The following is a 14,825-nucleotide window of genomic DNA, read 5'->3' as shown; positions in this document are numbered from 1 at the left end:
GGAGGGACAAACAACCACTGCAATGAGCAGGTGGGAGCAGCCACTGCAAACTGGACACCCCAGCCCCACAGGAGCCTCCTTTCCCCTTCCACTGGGAAAAGGGGGCTGTGAGCCTGCTGTCCAAGGTTGTTTTTGCCTCCTGATCTGCCCCAGTCACTGGGTGTGGAGGTGGGCAGCTTCAAGGCAGGAGTTGGAAGCAGCCAGCTGTAGGATGGAATATGCAACAACACTTCATGTGTCAGAGTAACGTTGCACAAGAAATAGCAAAGTCAGTTTTGATCATTTGGGTAAGATAATTTATTCATTCTTCAGAAAAGCAGGTTCAGTTTATCAGATCTGGCAGAGTTACTTGATGACATCATAAATCAGGTCCCTGTCCTTGTTCTAAATAGGTGGATATTTAGCCCCATTTTGCAGACCCCTGAGCCATCGGTGAAATGGAACATAGAGGACAAGTTTCCATTAAATGCATGCCTGGGTTTTGGCTCAGCAGTGATCTACTGGAATCTTTCAAAATTCCTAGGATTATTTGGGGAAACCAGATTTTAAGAGCTTCTCTTTTATACAAATGAAAATACTAATGTTCTTGTTCAACAGAAAATATTATTTTGCTAGCAAATTTCAGATTGTGCCATAGAGTATCAGCCTTAGTGCAGTTATAAGTAACTATAGTAAGGGGAAATGCCTTTTAATCTGATGTAGAACATCCTTGAAAACCTCTTCTCTGGAAGGACTGGCATCAACTAGTTGACATGAAGGGTTCTCCATTCTTCTGTAAGATTCTTCAACTCTATTTTAAAAAAAAGCAATGTTACAAATGAAATCTCAGAGTAGAAATCAGCAGTTAAATTTGAATGGATTTTAGTGAGGGTGGATTAGATTGTTCTCAGTACACTGATTCACTTTCGTTTTAGATTTATATACTGCTTGTTGATCTACATCCATAAAGTAGTGTACAACTTTCATAAAATACAAACATTTGGTTCTAAATCTTTTCAGTTTTCAAAACTGTTGTGTATGTGATACTGTGTCCTAATGAGGGTGGCTAGTTCCTGCCTGGCTCATTGGAGTCTTTAGGACTGAGGTTGGGGACACTGAAAACAGTGGGCAGCAGGATCCAAATCTCTGCTTCCCTGGACCAATAGCTAGCACCCTGCTGGTTCAAATGATCCAATGACGTTCAAGCGTGGGAGCTTTGAGTGCATATAGCTGGCCCATAGGCCCAGTTCCCCAGTCTTAGTTTTGCTAGTAACATGCTGTATCGCTAATAAAGAGTTCCAATCACTATGCAACGAGACTCTCATGCATTGAACCCACTATTTAACAAAAAATAAAACCGTAAAAGAAATGGATACACAAGGAAGGAGGGATGTGGGAAGGGTGAAGAGGGAAATATGTTGAAAAGATTGTAAAGATATAGTTGGAACATAAGAGCTGTTATGCTGGATCGGACCAATGGCCCATTTTGACCAGTATCATGATTCCAAGTAGTTACTGGGAAGCCCACAACCAGGGCCTACAACTCTCACCTGCTAACTGTTCCTCATCATCTGAAAATACTGGGAGACCCCCTTCAGCTATCATGGTCAACAGCCAGTGAACAACTTAACTTCCATAAATCTATCCAGCCCCCCTTTTAAATCTATGTAAACCTGTGGCCATCAGTGAAGTACATGGCACTGAATTCTCACACGTTAACTACCTGTTGTTTGACTTAGTATTTCATTTTGTCTGTCTCAAATGTACTGCCAATCAGTTTTGTAAAGTGATCCTTTTGTTGATTCTTTGAAGGTTGTAATAATGGGGGGGGGGGCGGGATGTGCACCCAGACACCTTACGGCCTTCAGTGTCCTGACTGAGAACATTCAGATCCAAATACACTACCCTTCAGAAAATAGATTACTTAGCATGGCCTAAGCTGCATTCACACACAGTTTGATATTACACTATCACTGTGTGGTAGCAATCATCTGTAACTGGCTGTTCCTGTATGAACAAGTCAGATCCCATTGCTAATGATTGGTAAAAAGGTAGTCCCCTGTGCCAAGCCATTAATGACCCATGGGGTGAAGCCACATCACAATGTTTTCTCTGCAGACTTTTTGTTATGGGGTGGTTTGCCACTGCCTCCCCCAGTCATCTACACTTTACCCCCAGCAAGCTGGGTACTCATTTTGCCAACTTTGAAAGGATGGAAGACTGAGTCAACCTCAAGCCAGCCACTTGAACCCAGCTTCCATTGGGATCAAACTCAGGGTGTAAGCACAGCTTGGACTGAAGTACTGCAGCTTACCACTCTGCACCACAGGGCTCCTTAATGACTCATACAGTGCAATATTCAGTAATGTCTGGATGCTGCCTTAGACTCAACTTAATAAGCATTTCCAGTCCCTTCTCCCTCTCTCTCACCATGGAGAGATGTTATTCAGGATGTTATAGTTTTTTGATCTCAGTATCCCGATGATGACACTGAGAAGAAGAGAAGAGGGGATTGGATTTATACCTCACCTGGAGTCTCAGAGTGGCTTACAATATCCTTCTCTTCATCTCCCCATAAAGACACCCTGTGAGGTAGGTGGGGCTGAGAGAGCTTTCAGGAAACTGCTCTTGAGAGAACAGCTCTGCACAATGAGATTGGTATGAGGATAGGATGAGAGAACATAAGAACGTACGAAGAGCCCTGCCGGATCAGACCAGTAGTCCATTTTTCCCAGCTACCTGTCTCATACAGCGGTCAACCAGTTCCTCTGGAAAACCAAAAACAGAGGGCACAGAGGCTGAGGCCTTTCCCTAATGTTGCCTCCTGGCTCTGGGATTCAGAGGGTTACTGCCTCTGAATGTGGAGATTCCCCTCAGTCCCCTTCTAAAGCTGTTTATTCCTGTGGTCATCACTATAACGGAGGCTCAGTGGTACAGCATCTGCTTGGGCAGCAAAAGGTCCCAGGTTCAATCCCTGACATCTCCAAAAAAAAAGGGCCCAGGCAAATAGGTGTGAAAAACCTCAGCTTGAGACCCTGGAGAGCCGCTGCCAGTCTGAGTAGACAATATTGACTTTGATGGGCCAAGGGTCTGATTCAGTATAAGGCAGCTTCATATGTCCATAACTTCTGGCAGCCAATTCCACATTTTAATCACTCCCTGTGTAAAGCAGTATTTTCTTTGGTGCGTCCTGAACCTACAACTTCATTGGATGCTCTTGAGTTCTAGTATTTTGGGAGAGGAAGAAAAAAGTTCTGTTTCGGCCAGAAAGTCTGTGTCATCCTAAACAGAGTTTTAAACCCATTGATTTCAATAGACTTAGAAGGGTGTGACTTTGCTTAGGGTGGCACTGTGAGATACTTTTCAAGCAAAGGTATCATTCCAGTAGGTAATGTTTAAATGGCCTAAAGTGTTGTCTTACTAGTTTTCACCAACTTCCCCCTATGTTAATAAAAACAGTAAAAATGCTTTAGTATAACCTATGGTAAGGCAGCTACAAAAATGAAAAAGCCTTTCTATATCTCATTTATTTCCTGCCTTTCTCCCGAATAAGGACCCAACATGGCTTCCATCATTCTCTTTTCTTCCATTTTATTTTCACAACCACCCTGTGAGGTAGGGTAAGCTGAGACAGAATGACTGGGCCCAAAGTAACCTGGCAAGTTTCCATGGCAGAGCAGGGATTGGAAACTAGGCCTTGCAGATTCTATCCCAGCTCTCTATCCTTTGCACCACACTGGCTTTCATCTGAATGAACCCCTCTTCATTTCCAGTTATCCAGGCTGCCAAAGGCTAGGGTCTTATATGTGGATCACTGCACATACACTCTGGGATTGTGCAAATACTTTCCCCTCCGCACCTAGATGTAGCTTATATTGTGAGCTTGACTGAACTTCTCTTCCCCAGAAACACAGTACCCCATTCCCCTGCAATGTTTAGCAATGAGAACTCTGTGCTGTTCTGGATGCTTGGATTGAGGCCACAAAACACGACATTTGATTATATCAAAAGGGTAAGAACGTACTTTTGACGGAAGAATCTGTTCACTTCCAGCTCTGCCTCCTCCTTTGTTTTCTCTGTCCCCCGTCCCTGCAGTCTCCGAATCCGTTCTTCAGGACTAACGGTTAGCAGTATGACCAAATCTGGTTTTAAAAGGTCTTCAGGCCAGCAATATACTGGGTGATGCAACGGAGGGAGATTTGACACTTCCCCACTTATTTCCGTGGCAATTGCATAAGCAGCTGTGCTATGCCAATACCTAGCAGATTAAACACACCAGTGTAAGATTCATATTCGGAACATGAAGAATTCTGTACTTTTCTCTAGTTTGGAGCTACAACTATAACTACATAATATAATTACTTTATATTTGAGTTGAGCTCTCTGACTACAGATGGGAGAAGGTGGCACTAGCTAAGCAAGCTACAAACCACTGTTCCTTGAAAAGGTACCCCTGTTTACAGGAGTAGAGTGCAAGCAGGGGGTCAAAGATAATTATGGCATCTTCCTATACTTCCCAGAAGTAACAGAAACAAGTGACCTCAAAATTATTTTCAACAGGGTGCAATGAGGAAGGTCTTTTTATCTCACAAACCTGTCTACTATCACTGGTGACTTAGTGGATTCTTTTGCAATTTCAGAAGCAACAATGTAGTTGGTCAGAGCATAAAATGCTCTTCGGACGAGTGTTGGTTCATCATCAAAAGTCTTTCTCCACTGGCTGACGCAAGGTGGAGGAGATCTCAAGAGAACAGCGTTCAGGGAGTCCTTCAGTGACTGAGTTACTGTGGTTTTGCCTCCATTTTATACAGGGAAGAAGACATATTGATTATTCATTTGAGAAATATTTATCAGGTTGACAAAAATAAGGTATTGCATTCATGAAACAATGAGAAATCCAGTGTTGCTGGTAAAGTGGTGGTGACCGGCAAGACTGAATCCATTTTAAGTTACCGTACTTGAGCAGCTCAGGCCAGATAGCCTCTTAGGCAAGCTAAATACAGTTAAAGTACAAAACAGGCTGTAGTGAATTGAATAAGGAGACAAGATGATATGTTCAATAACATAGCTGATTAAGCAGAAGCTAAGCAAAAATGGATATCTTTAGAAATAGATTAGTTGTTTTGCAAAGCTCAGGAGACGTGAGCATTTTAAATAAGGGCAAAAGAAATATATGCTTGGCATATATATTTATCCTATATATATAAATCCCCCTGCGTGCTGACGCTTTCCAGCTCTCCCTTTGGCTGTGGTGCCTACCCATCATCCATGGTTTCAGGAGACACCGCCAACAACTGCCACCAGACCATCACTGTCCTCTCCCTCCCTGTCAGCTATGTGCATTGAAGCTTGTCTTTATTACCTTAAGTGTTTATCTGAATGCTAACTAACACCCCGCACCCCGCCTCACTAACCCTGAAAATGTAACGAAATGTGAAGAATAGCTGGGAGAGACAGTCCAGGTGCCAAAGAGCTTTCTAGAAGGCTTTGAAGTGTTAAATATCTAGCTCGTTCTCAGGCCAGCCAAGCAAGGCCACAGCGGGGAGGAGAGACAGGCCATGCCGGAAAGATAACAGATAAGAGAAATGCTCACTGTCAACGAGACAGCCCAGGTTTTATTATAGGAAGCAACATAAGGCTCCTTGCTTTGATGTGTAGCCATAAATGCTTATGCTTGAACCCCTTTCGTCATTAGTAACAATGACTCTGCGCTGTGCAACATTGTTGTAATCAATAAATGGAAACTTATTTTTAACCTAAAATAAGCCTATTCATTCTTGGAACCTCAATGCCACTATGCTGACACTCCCTCTGAATGCCCATTCAGTTTCACCACCCGTTGCCACCCTTCCCCTCGGGACTAACCATCACACAGCCATCTCTCCTCAGAACACTTTATCTGTCAGTTGTACGGCCATCTAATTTCGCCACTCACTGCCACCCTTCGGGACTAATGGTCACATGGGCTATGATGATGATATTGGATTTATATCCTGCCCCCCACTCCGAAGAGTCTCAGAGCGGCTCACAATCTCCTTTACCTTCCTCCCCCACAACAGACACCCTGTGAGGTGGGTGGGGCTGGAGAGGGCTCTCACAGCAGCTACCCTTTCAAGGACAACCTCTGCCAGAGCTATGGCTGACCCAAAGCCATGCTAGCAGGTGCAAGTGGAGGAGTGGGGAATCAAAAGAGTCCGCACACTTAACCACTACATCAAACTGGCTCTCCTCAAGACGCTTTCTCTGGCAGTTCTATGCCAGTTGAGGAAGTGGCCTATTTCTGCTTCCTGATCACCAGACTAGATACTAAGGTGGGCAAGGGGCTGGGAAGGGTGCCTTTCTTGACTGAGGGAGGGCAGAAGAGGGGCGAAAAGCACCATAAGTGGGCTTTCTGAGGGAGGGGGAGCCCTGAAGTCCTTGACACCCAGCAACATCATCCCACTGACACTCCACCCCCCAACCAGCAGCCTGCCATCGCAACACACCAGAACAGAGTCTCCCTAAAAAACCTCTGGGTCCCTTCATGCTTACCAGTGAATTGCTTCTTCCTGACTGCAAAAGGGTGAGCACCAAAACTGCACTTTCTAAAAGTTGCTATGCAATACTGTTGCCTGAAGCCCTTGATATCCAGCAACTTCATCCCACTGACACCCTTCCCCTCCCCCGAAACCAGCAACGTGCCATCATAACAGACCAGAACAGAGTCTCCCTAAAAAATTTAAGGGTCCCTTCATGCTTAACAGCCAATCCCTTTGTGATAATTTGGCCTATTTAAGAACTGGATCTCTTTATTGGTGTTTCACATAAATGCCTATTTACACACACTCCAAACATACCTCATTTCCATTCTGCAAGGTGCAGGTATTCAACCTTTTCTATCTTCAGTCCTACCAAGCATTTTATCAAAGAACCTGGGTCTCACCAGATAGAGGCAGGTAAGTAATGGTGATGATCTGCAACGATATGACTAAGTCTCCACTGGCTCCTTTGAGGCCACTTATTAAAAGTATGAGCTTCAGTGTGCACACACACTTCTTTACATGCTTACAGTCCACTGGCACCTTTGTATCTGAAGAACTGTGCTTGCCCACAAAACCTTGTACCTGGAATAACACTTTCTTGGTCTCAAACATGTCACTGGACTCTAACTTTGTTACATAATAGAGCCAAACAGCCCATCTTTCCGGAGAGGAACATTCATTGACCCCAGCCTCTTTCTAGAACCCGTGGTATTTCTCCTACAATGGGCCTTATTCCGAGTATGGATATAAAGGTAGTTCAAGCTGTGCAATCTGTAGACATCTGCAAATGTCTACAATTGTTTGTCACGCTGGATAAAAGGATAATGCTGATGCCTTACTAACGGATGCCTTGGGTTTTGCCACCAGGTCTCCTTTACTGCAATAAAGCTCTGTTTCGTTTTGGAATGCCACTGGCTATGTTCATCACTGGGCATTGGCACACCAGGCAACAAGCCCCATGTGACTAACAGTGATCTACTTTTGCAGGTACATATGTAAGTGTCATCAAACTGCAAGCAACTTAAGGCCACCCAGCAAGAGGCTCTCAAGGCAAATGAGAAGTAGAGGTTTGCCATTGCCTTCTAGTGCGGAGTCTTCCAAGTACCAGTCCTGCTTAGCTTCTGAGGTCTAATGAGATTGGGCTATACCAAGCCACCTTCCACTGGTAATGGAGTAGAAATCATCATCTCAATGTTAATTTTTTTTAAATAAAAGGAACTGTGTATTAGAACAAAACACCAAATTGAAGTTAAGTATATACACACAGCTATATATGTTGTGTGAGCTTGCCCTGGGATGGAGCTGAGGGACTAATTATATAACACATTGCTTTTGGGTTCACCCCTGGTCTACCTAGACACAACCAGGAATTCCTCACTCAGAACTTAATTCCCAGGTGCATGGGGGGAGAGGGCCTAAGCCTCTTCCCTGATGCATTTTCTTGAACTGAAAAGGCCCACTATTGGGGTGCTATTCGCCCTATGGGGGAAACTGAAATGTACTGGTGGGCTACAAATGTGCATGCAATCGTGAAATGTATCTTCATGTAACAGGGACGCTGGTGCTTTAATAATGATTTATTTGTGGCATTTTGTTTGCCACAGATCCTTACCTGTTGCATCCAAGCCCTCAATAACTATCACTGGAAACTCTCCCCTTTTTGGAAGGTGAGGGCACTTCTCCACAAGATCAAGGACTGTTCTTGCTTCAGGAATTAGAGGCCTGCACTGTAATTAAAACAATGGTTAATTCAGAAGTTCCTGCTTACAAACAAGCACCTTAATTAATCTATCAATTTCAGCAAAAAAAAAAAACCCCTAGCCCACAATTATGCTATTAAAACAAATATTAATGTAACCAGTCATGCCACAATTTATTGAATGTAGAGAATCGGCACAAAAGACTGGTTTCCATGAGGAGAATGTTGAACATCATGACATAAAGAGAAAACATGAAGTGCAACCCACTTGCACCTCTTGCACCCCGAGGTTCTTGGGAATGCCTAGATGGGGGGTCTCACATCCACCCCAATACCCTTGCCTAAGAAACACATATTCCTTGGGTGGGTGGGAGGGAGGAGATATTCAAGGTCCAATTTGGCCATTACACAGAAGAGCAGAAGGCACAAGATCCCTTTATTGCTGAAGCATGAAGCTCTCCTTCAGTCCATTAGCTATCACCCTTGTTCATGTCAATGGACAGGCCTTAGAGATATAGGGGGAAGAGGGGATAAAAAGGTCTCAGAGCAAAGTGTGAGGTCTCTGCATCCTTCTTTGTATCCTGTATACAAGGAAAGAGACCATCAGTATCCCGAAAGATCTCTCCTTTGGCCATTTCCACATCCCCACTAGCCTGATGACTAAGAGTTGGGGGGGGGGGGCGGCTTGTGTAATTCCGGCGGGTTTTAGGATGTGGACCAAAGCGGCTGCCTGCTTTCTCTTCCCTTCTTTATCAGCATTTCACGTCTTCCAGGGCTAAGCACCAGAGAAACGCCAGATATTATTGGGGGGGGGGGGGGGGGGTCGTGTGACTCGGTGGCGGAGAGCGCGCTTACCTCTTCCAGGACCCTGCGGGCAGCCTCCCGGGAGGTGAAGACGGCACCGTCCTGGAGAAGAGAAGCGGCCGGGTGGCGGTCCGGCGGCGGGGCCAAGACGACGCGCGCTTTGCCCAGCAGCTCTTTGCTCTCTCCCGCTCCGTCTAGGCGCCACAGCTGGCCGTCGCCTGCCTCCTGGTAGACGCACAGGTGGGCTGGCGCGGGCAGGTGAAGGCGCAGCAGCTCCTCCAGGGAGCGCTCGGTCTCCTGCACGGCTTGCGCCATTTGGACCAGGAAGCCTTTCTCCGGCGCGGCGGCGTCCCTGGGGTCGTAGGAGAGAAGCGGCAGCACTTGGCAGCCCGCCCCGAAAGGCGCCTGCCTCAGCTTCTGCTGCAACTGCTTGTGCAGCCTGGCCGCCGGGACGCGCTCTCGGGGGCTTTGCGCGGCACCGATGCAGAAGGAATAGCATCGGGCCGGCGGAGGCCAGAAGCCTCGGGGGCGGGCGCCCTCGCCTGGGGGCCCGCTGCGGCTCCAGGTGAAATAGACCAGCTCGGAGCCGGCCAATTCGGCTACGAAGCAGCGCTCGGTCTGAACTGGCGCGGCGCGCATGGAGCTCAGCAGGCGGGATGGCGAGAGGGCGCCGCGGGGGAACATCAGCACGCCCAGAGACTGGCGGGGATAGGAACGGCCAGCGACTGCCTGGGCGAGCGCGTCAGAGCCGGGAAACGAAAGAGATCTGGGGCCTGTGTGCTGTGTGCCTGGTTATCTCCTGCGTGGCCAAAAAACAAACTCGGGCGGAGGGAGAGCGAAGCAGATAGCAGGGAGAGCACCTGGAGAAGAAACGAAACTGAGCGCCGAACGGTTTCGTGTTGCAAGGCACAAAGCTCGAGGTTTGTCACGTGGCCAGTTGTTGTCAAACAGTAATGTGCCACCGCCCCACTAACAAGCGACTCTTTCAAGCCCAATACTTGGGAAGAAATGTGCTTATAAAATTTATCTTTCTGTTTCTATCAAAATGAAACCGAAATATCTAATGGAGCAAAGTTATAGAGTCAGCCAACACTTCTGTCCATCTTGATCTACCTGTCAAATCATTAGAGTTTTCTGTGTTATTGATGGACTGGGATAAGTGTAGATAACAGAAGCTACAATTGAAAACTAAGGTTTTCCAGGAACTTGGCCATGCTCAATGAAATTAACGAGCAGTAAGCTTAGAACAGATTAAAGGATGTACTTCTTCAGAGGAAGAGTAATTAAAAGGCAGAATTCACTGCTGCAATTAGTGGTGACAAGTTTCAAGAGGGGATTGGATAAACATATGGAGCGGAGCTCCATCAGTGGCTATTACCCACAAGGAATAGATGGAACACTGTCTGGGGCAGTGATGCTCTGTAGTTGGTGTCTGAAGGGCAACCGTGGAAGGGCTTCTTGGGTTCTGGCCCTGCTGGTGGAACTCCTGAAGGCATCTGGGTTTTGGCCACTGTGTGACACAGAACATTAGACTGGATGGGCCATTGGCTTGTACCAGCATGACTTCTCTTATGTTCTTATGAAACTATGTTGGAGGATTCTCTTCCAAGCATGCTGGGGCAATAACTGTGGACAAAACAATGGTCTGGGAGGGGTGCTAGGGCAGGGGTGTTGAACTCATTTGTTATGAGGACTGGATTTGATACAAATGGGACCTTATGCGGCCGAGCCATGCTTATCATAAAATGTAATGCCATGTAGCAGAGATAAATTTTATAAAAGATACAGATAAATAGAATTAAAGTTATTATTTTTAACTTAAAATACAAACATGCTTAAAACCCTTGTGATATTTTATTTAAAATGAAAAGGTGGGGAAAGATGATATTTATTTAAAATGAAAAGGTGGGGTTTGGAAATGCAATGTTTAAAATAAACACAAGGAAACACAAGGATCACATCAGAAATAAAAAAAATATTAAATGCTCTGAGTCTATCAAAACATGAAATAGCTGGGCATTGCAAGCTTCTCCCCCTCCTTCCCCCAGTCTACTCAGATTGTCAATGGCTCTCCAGTGTAATATCCCCCTTTGGACGTGGGTTCCCAGGTTAGAATACTCTAGGCACCAGTTCTGAGGTACATTCAGCAGAAACAAGATGGTTCAAAGCATCCTCTTTATTTGCAAGATGCTTCAGCTGGCCACTTCATTGAAATACATTGCACCACAAAGTCGCAAGGAAAACATGGAAAGGATTTTCCATTAAGAAGAGATTGGATTTATATCCTGCCCTTCACTACCTGAAGAAGTCTCAGAGCAGTTTACAATCTTTAGGGTTTGTAGAATCTTTCGGGATCAAGTGCCGTGTTCTACTGGAGAAAGTTTTCCTTCCAGACGTTTCGTTCTCAGCTGCGGAGAACATCCTCAGTGGCGTTGCAGCCTGAGCAGTTTACAATCTCCTTCCCCTTCCCACAACAGACACCTTGTGAGTAGGTGGAACTGAGAGAGCTCTAACAGAAACTGCTCTTGAGAGGATCAGCTCTGTGAGAACTTGTGACTGACTCAAGGTCACATCAGCAGGCGCATATGGAGGAATGGGGAATCAAACCAGGTTCTCCCAAATAAGATTCTACATACTTAACCATTACACCAAACTGGCTCTTGGTATAAAACTAGTCTGTCTGGGTACAGAGATCTTAATAGAAAATCTATTCCATGTTTTCTTTGCAGCTTTGCAAGCCCAGAAGAGCTTTCAGCTGAAGCAGGCAAAGACAAAGTAGAAGGAGCTGGGAATGTTGTGGACAGCCTTGGAGCTTCAAAGGGGGAGGAATTGCCCTGGGCCTAATTGAAACCCTGAGCAGGCCAGGTGTAGCCCACAAGCCAGGAGTTTGACAGCCCTGTGCTAGAGAAACCATGATTGGAGAAATGAAGTGCAGTGAACAGAAGTTAGACTCAGGAGGGTGGCAGTGATTTACTTTTGAAGTCTTACTCCCATATAACACTTTACAGACTTTTGAAGTCTTACTCCCATATAACACTTAGAGAAAAGGGTGCTGTTAGTTATCTCCATGCTTGAGAGAACACAGATGGAGTGGAACAACAGGGTCTCAGTTAATTACTTTCAGCATCCCACAAAGAATATTTGCACATCCATCTCCAATTCTGATATATTTATTTGCTTTACTATGCCCCCCCCCCAAAAAAAATTAAATTCAAACAAATAGTGACCATACAAAGCTTGTTATTCCTGTTTGATCCTTGCATCTGTTAAACATCTTCATTGTATGCTAATTTGCTGCTCACCTTCTACCTGTATGTGTGGAATAGTAATTTCCATTTCAGTGTATCTGAAGAAGTGTGTGTGCATACGAAAGCTTATGCTGGGGTGTCAAACTCATGAGGGCCAGATCTGACATAAATGAGACTTTGTTGGGCCGAGCCATGTTGGGCTGGGCCATGTGTGTACCTATTTAAGATTAGGTAGCAGAGATATAAACTTTATAAAAGTCACAGACAAAAACAATTAAAGTTATTTATTTATTTTTTAAAAAAACCACTTAAAACCTATTTAAAATATTAGCACTTGTTGGTCTCCCATGGGATCCAGGGAGAAGGGCAAAGGAAACTCTGACTCTTTCCTTCCTTAGCCAATAGAAGGAGGAGCCTTAGCCAATAGAAGGAAGAGAGGCTTGGCTTAGTAGCTCTGCTGTGTAATTGAGAGATTGCAGACTAGGAGGTAACCGTGCTAACGAACCACAAATATAACAACAAGGCTTCTTAAATGCACTTCTAAGTAAGCATTTATATCACAGAGTCAAGCAATTGCTGATACTTCTTTATGAACATACATTAGATAACAAAAATGATGTACAAAATCAATTTATATACATCAACTCATACAAAAAAGCCTGGTCCACTAACTAACGCAGACCCAAAAGTCCATATTTTGCCAAGGTGCCAAAGTTCATAACTCCAGAATTAGTAGTAGTGTGACACAATTCCGGTAAAGTCATGTTTCGATGGCAACTCTTCTTCTGACAAAAATTCCTCTTTCTGGAACCACAACTTAATACATTCAAAATGCATGTCAGTATCCAAGGCAGCAGTTCTCTTAAGCGGCCAAAGGCGCAAATGGTAATTCAAACCTGGAACCAGTGCTCAGAAACTAGATGCCAAGTTGCTGGTCAATTACTTACAAATGGCACTGTCGGTTCTCAATGTTTGATTGAGAACCGACAGTGCCGTTTGTAAGTTCCAGCCTGATAAGAGCCCTCTGAGGGTTTGATTCAGCCCCCAAGCCACATGTTTGACACACCTGGCTTATGCCTTGAATAAAACCTTGTTGGTCTTAAAGGTGCCACTGGACTCAAATTTTGTTCTGTGGTTTCAGACCAACATGGCTAACCACCTGAATCTATCCCAGATTCAAGATATTTGTAATGTGGATAGGTTTCTAAGTGGTGAGGGAACACCACCTAACACTCAGAGGCAACTTTCTTTATTATTTCAGTCGCACTAATAGTGACAAATTGCACATGTCTGACAGAATTCTGTGCTAGTGCTGTACTGTTGAGCAGGAATGGATAAGGGACATTGGAAGAAGAGATGGGATGCAGGCGCTAAGGATGAAATGTTTTCTCCATGGAAAACTGACAGAAACTAGCAATACACACATAACCAGCAACATGTCCATCGCTTTGACATATGCGGTTCTAAGATAAGGCTTGGCCTGCATACTATAGAGACTGACCATCCTCCTGCCTGTGAAATCTCAGGAGTTAGGTGCACACATAACATCACATACTAAAGTTAACTAACAAGGGCAGCACTTTTTCATTTTCCATAATAATGAATGGCCACTCATTTCTGAGGGAGTGCACTGAGGAAGGGAAATATCCATTGGTGCCATTTTTCTGGAGCTAGTTGTTGCAAGCATCAAGACCCTTGATTAAACAACACCCTTGGCTGAAACAGCTTTAGAAAATATAAGAAATAATATTCCCACCCACACCTCCTGTAAATTGGTGGAAGAAGTTTAAAAGATTTTTTGCTTGATAATGGGTTGCTATGGTTACTGCAACAGCTCCATGATTCTGCAGTTGCCCAAGTAAGATGCAGCTCAGAAGGGCATTTATTACAAACAATTTTATTACAGAAGCAGGTTAGACAAGGCTGTATTTTGGCTCCAACTTTATTTAATTAGAGCCAGTCTGGTGTAGTGGTTAAGTGTGCGGACTCTTATCTGGGAGAACCGGGTTTGATTCCCCACTCCTCCACTTGCAGCTGCTGGAATGGCCTTGGATCAGCCATAGCTCTGGCTGAGCTGTCCTTGAAAGGGCAGCTGCTGTGAGAGCCCTCTCAGCCCCACCCACCTCACAGGGTGTCTGTTGTGAGGGAGGAAGGTAAAGGAGATTGTGAGCTGCTCTGAGACTTTGAGATTCAGAGTGGAGGGCGGGATATAAATCCAGTATCATCATCTTCTTAATATATATGCTAGTACTATGACCCCCTTTCTTAGGAAAGTTGAAGCCCGTGCACCTCCTCCAGCTAAATGCTTGGTATCAGTACTGCTTTATGCCAATGATGCGCCCTTCAGTTCCAGGACTTCACTTGGATTGCATCGTTTATTGAAATCTTCTGCATCATATTGTCAGCAAGAGGGACTTAAAATTTACTATGGGGAGTCTGAAGTCATGGTTTTCTCCAAGTCTTGCCCACCTAAATTAACATGGACTATTAATTGCTATATATTGGAACAAGTAAACGAGTTATGCTATCTAGGGGTTAACTCTCCATCCAACATGTCATGGAAACCCCATTTGG

The 14,825-nt window shown here is 44.9% G+C and overlaps 1 protein-coding gene across 1 annotated transcript; it reads right to left on the bottom strand.

The window, feature by feature from the left end:
• Window positions 1-273: 273 nt before the first annotated feature.
• Window positions 274-9,695, bottom strand: CMPK2 (cytidine/uridine monophosphate kinase 2). The gene is made up of 5 exons (XM_060258200.1): window positions 9,055-9,695; window positions 8,113-8,227; window positions 4,574-4,775; window positions 4,004-4,237; window positions 274-790 (listed from the first exon to the last, which is right to left on the bottom strand). Exons 1-5 carry the CDS (start codon window positions 9,685-9,687, stop codon window positions 667-669), a joined length of 1,308 nt encoding a protein of 435 aa, XP_060114183.1. The 5' UTR covers window positions 9,688-9,695; the 3' UTR covers window positions 274-666.
• Window positions 9,696-14,825: the final 5,130 nt, after the last annotated feature.

Source organism: Heteronotia binoei, chromosome 1 (assembly GCF_032191835.1).
Source record: "Heteronotia binoei isolate CCM8104 ecotype False Entrance Well chromosome 1, APGP_CSIRO_Hbin_v1, whole genome shotgun sequence".
NCBI classification, from domain to species: Eukaryota; Metazoa; Chordata; class Lepidosauria; order Squamata; family Gekkonidae; genus Heteronotia; species Heteronotia binoei.
Note: the sequence above shows the minus strand (reverse complement) of the source record. Positions and strands in the feature narration are given on the sequence as shown.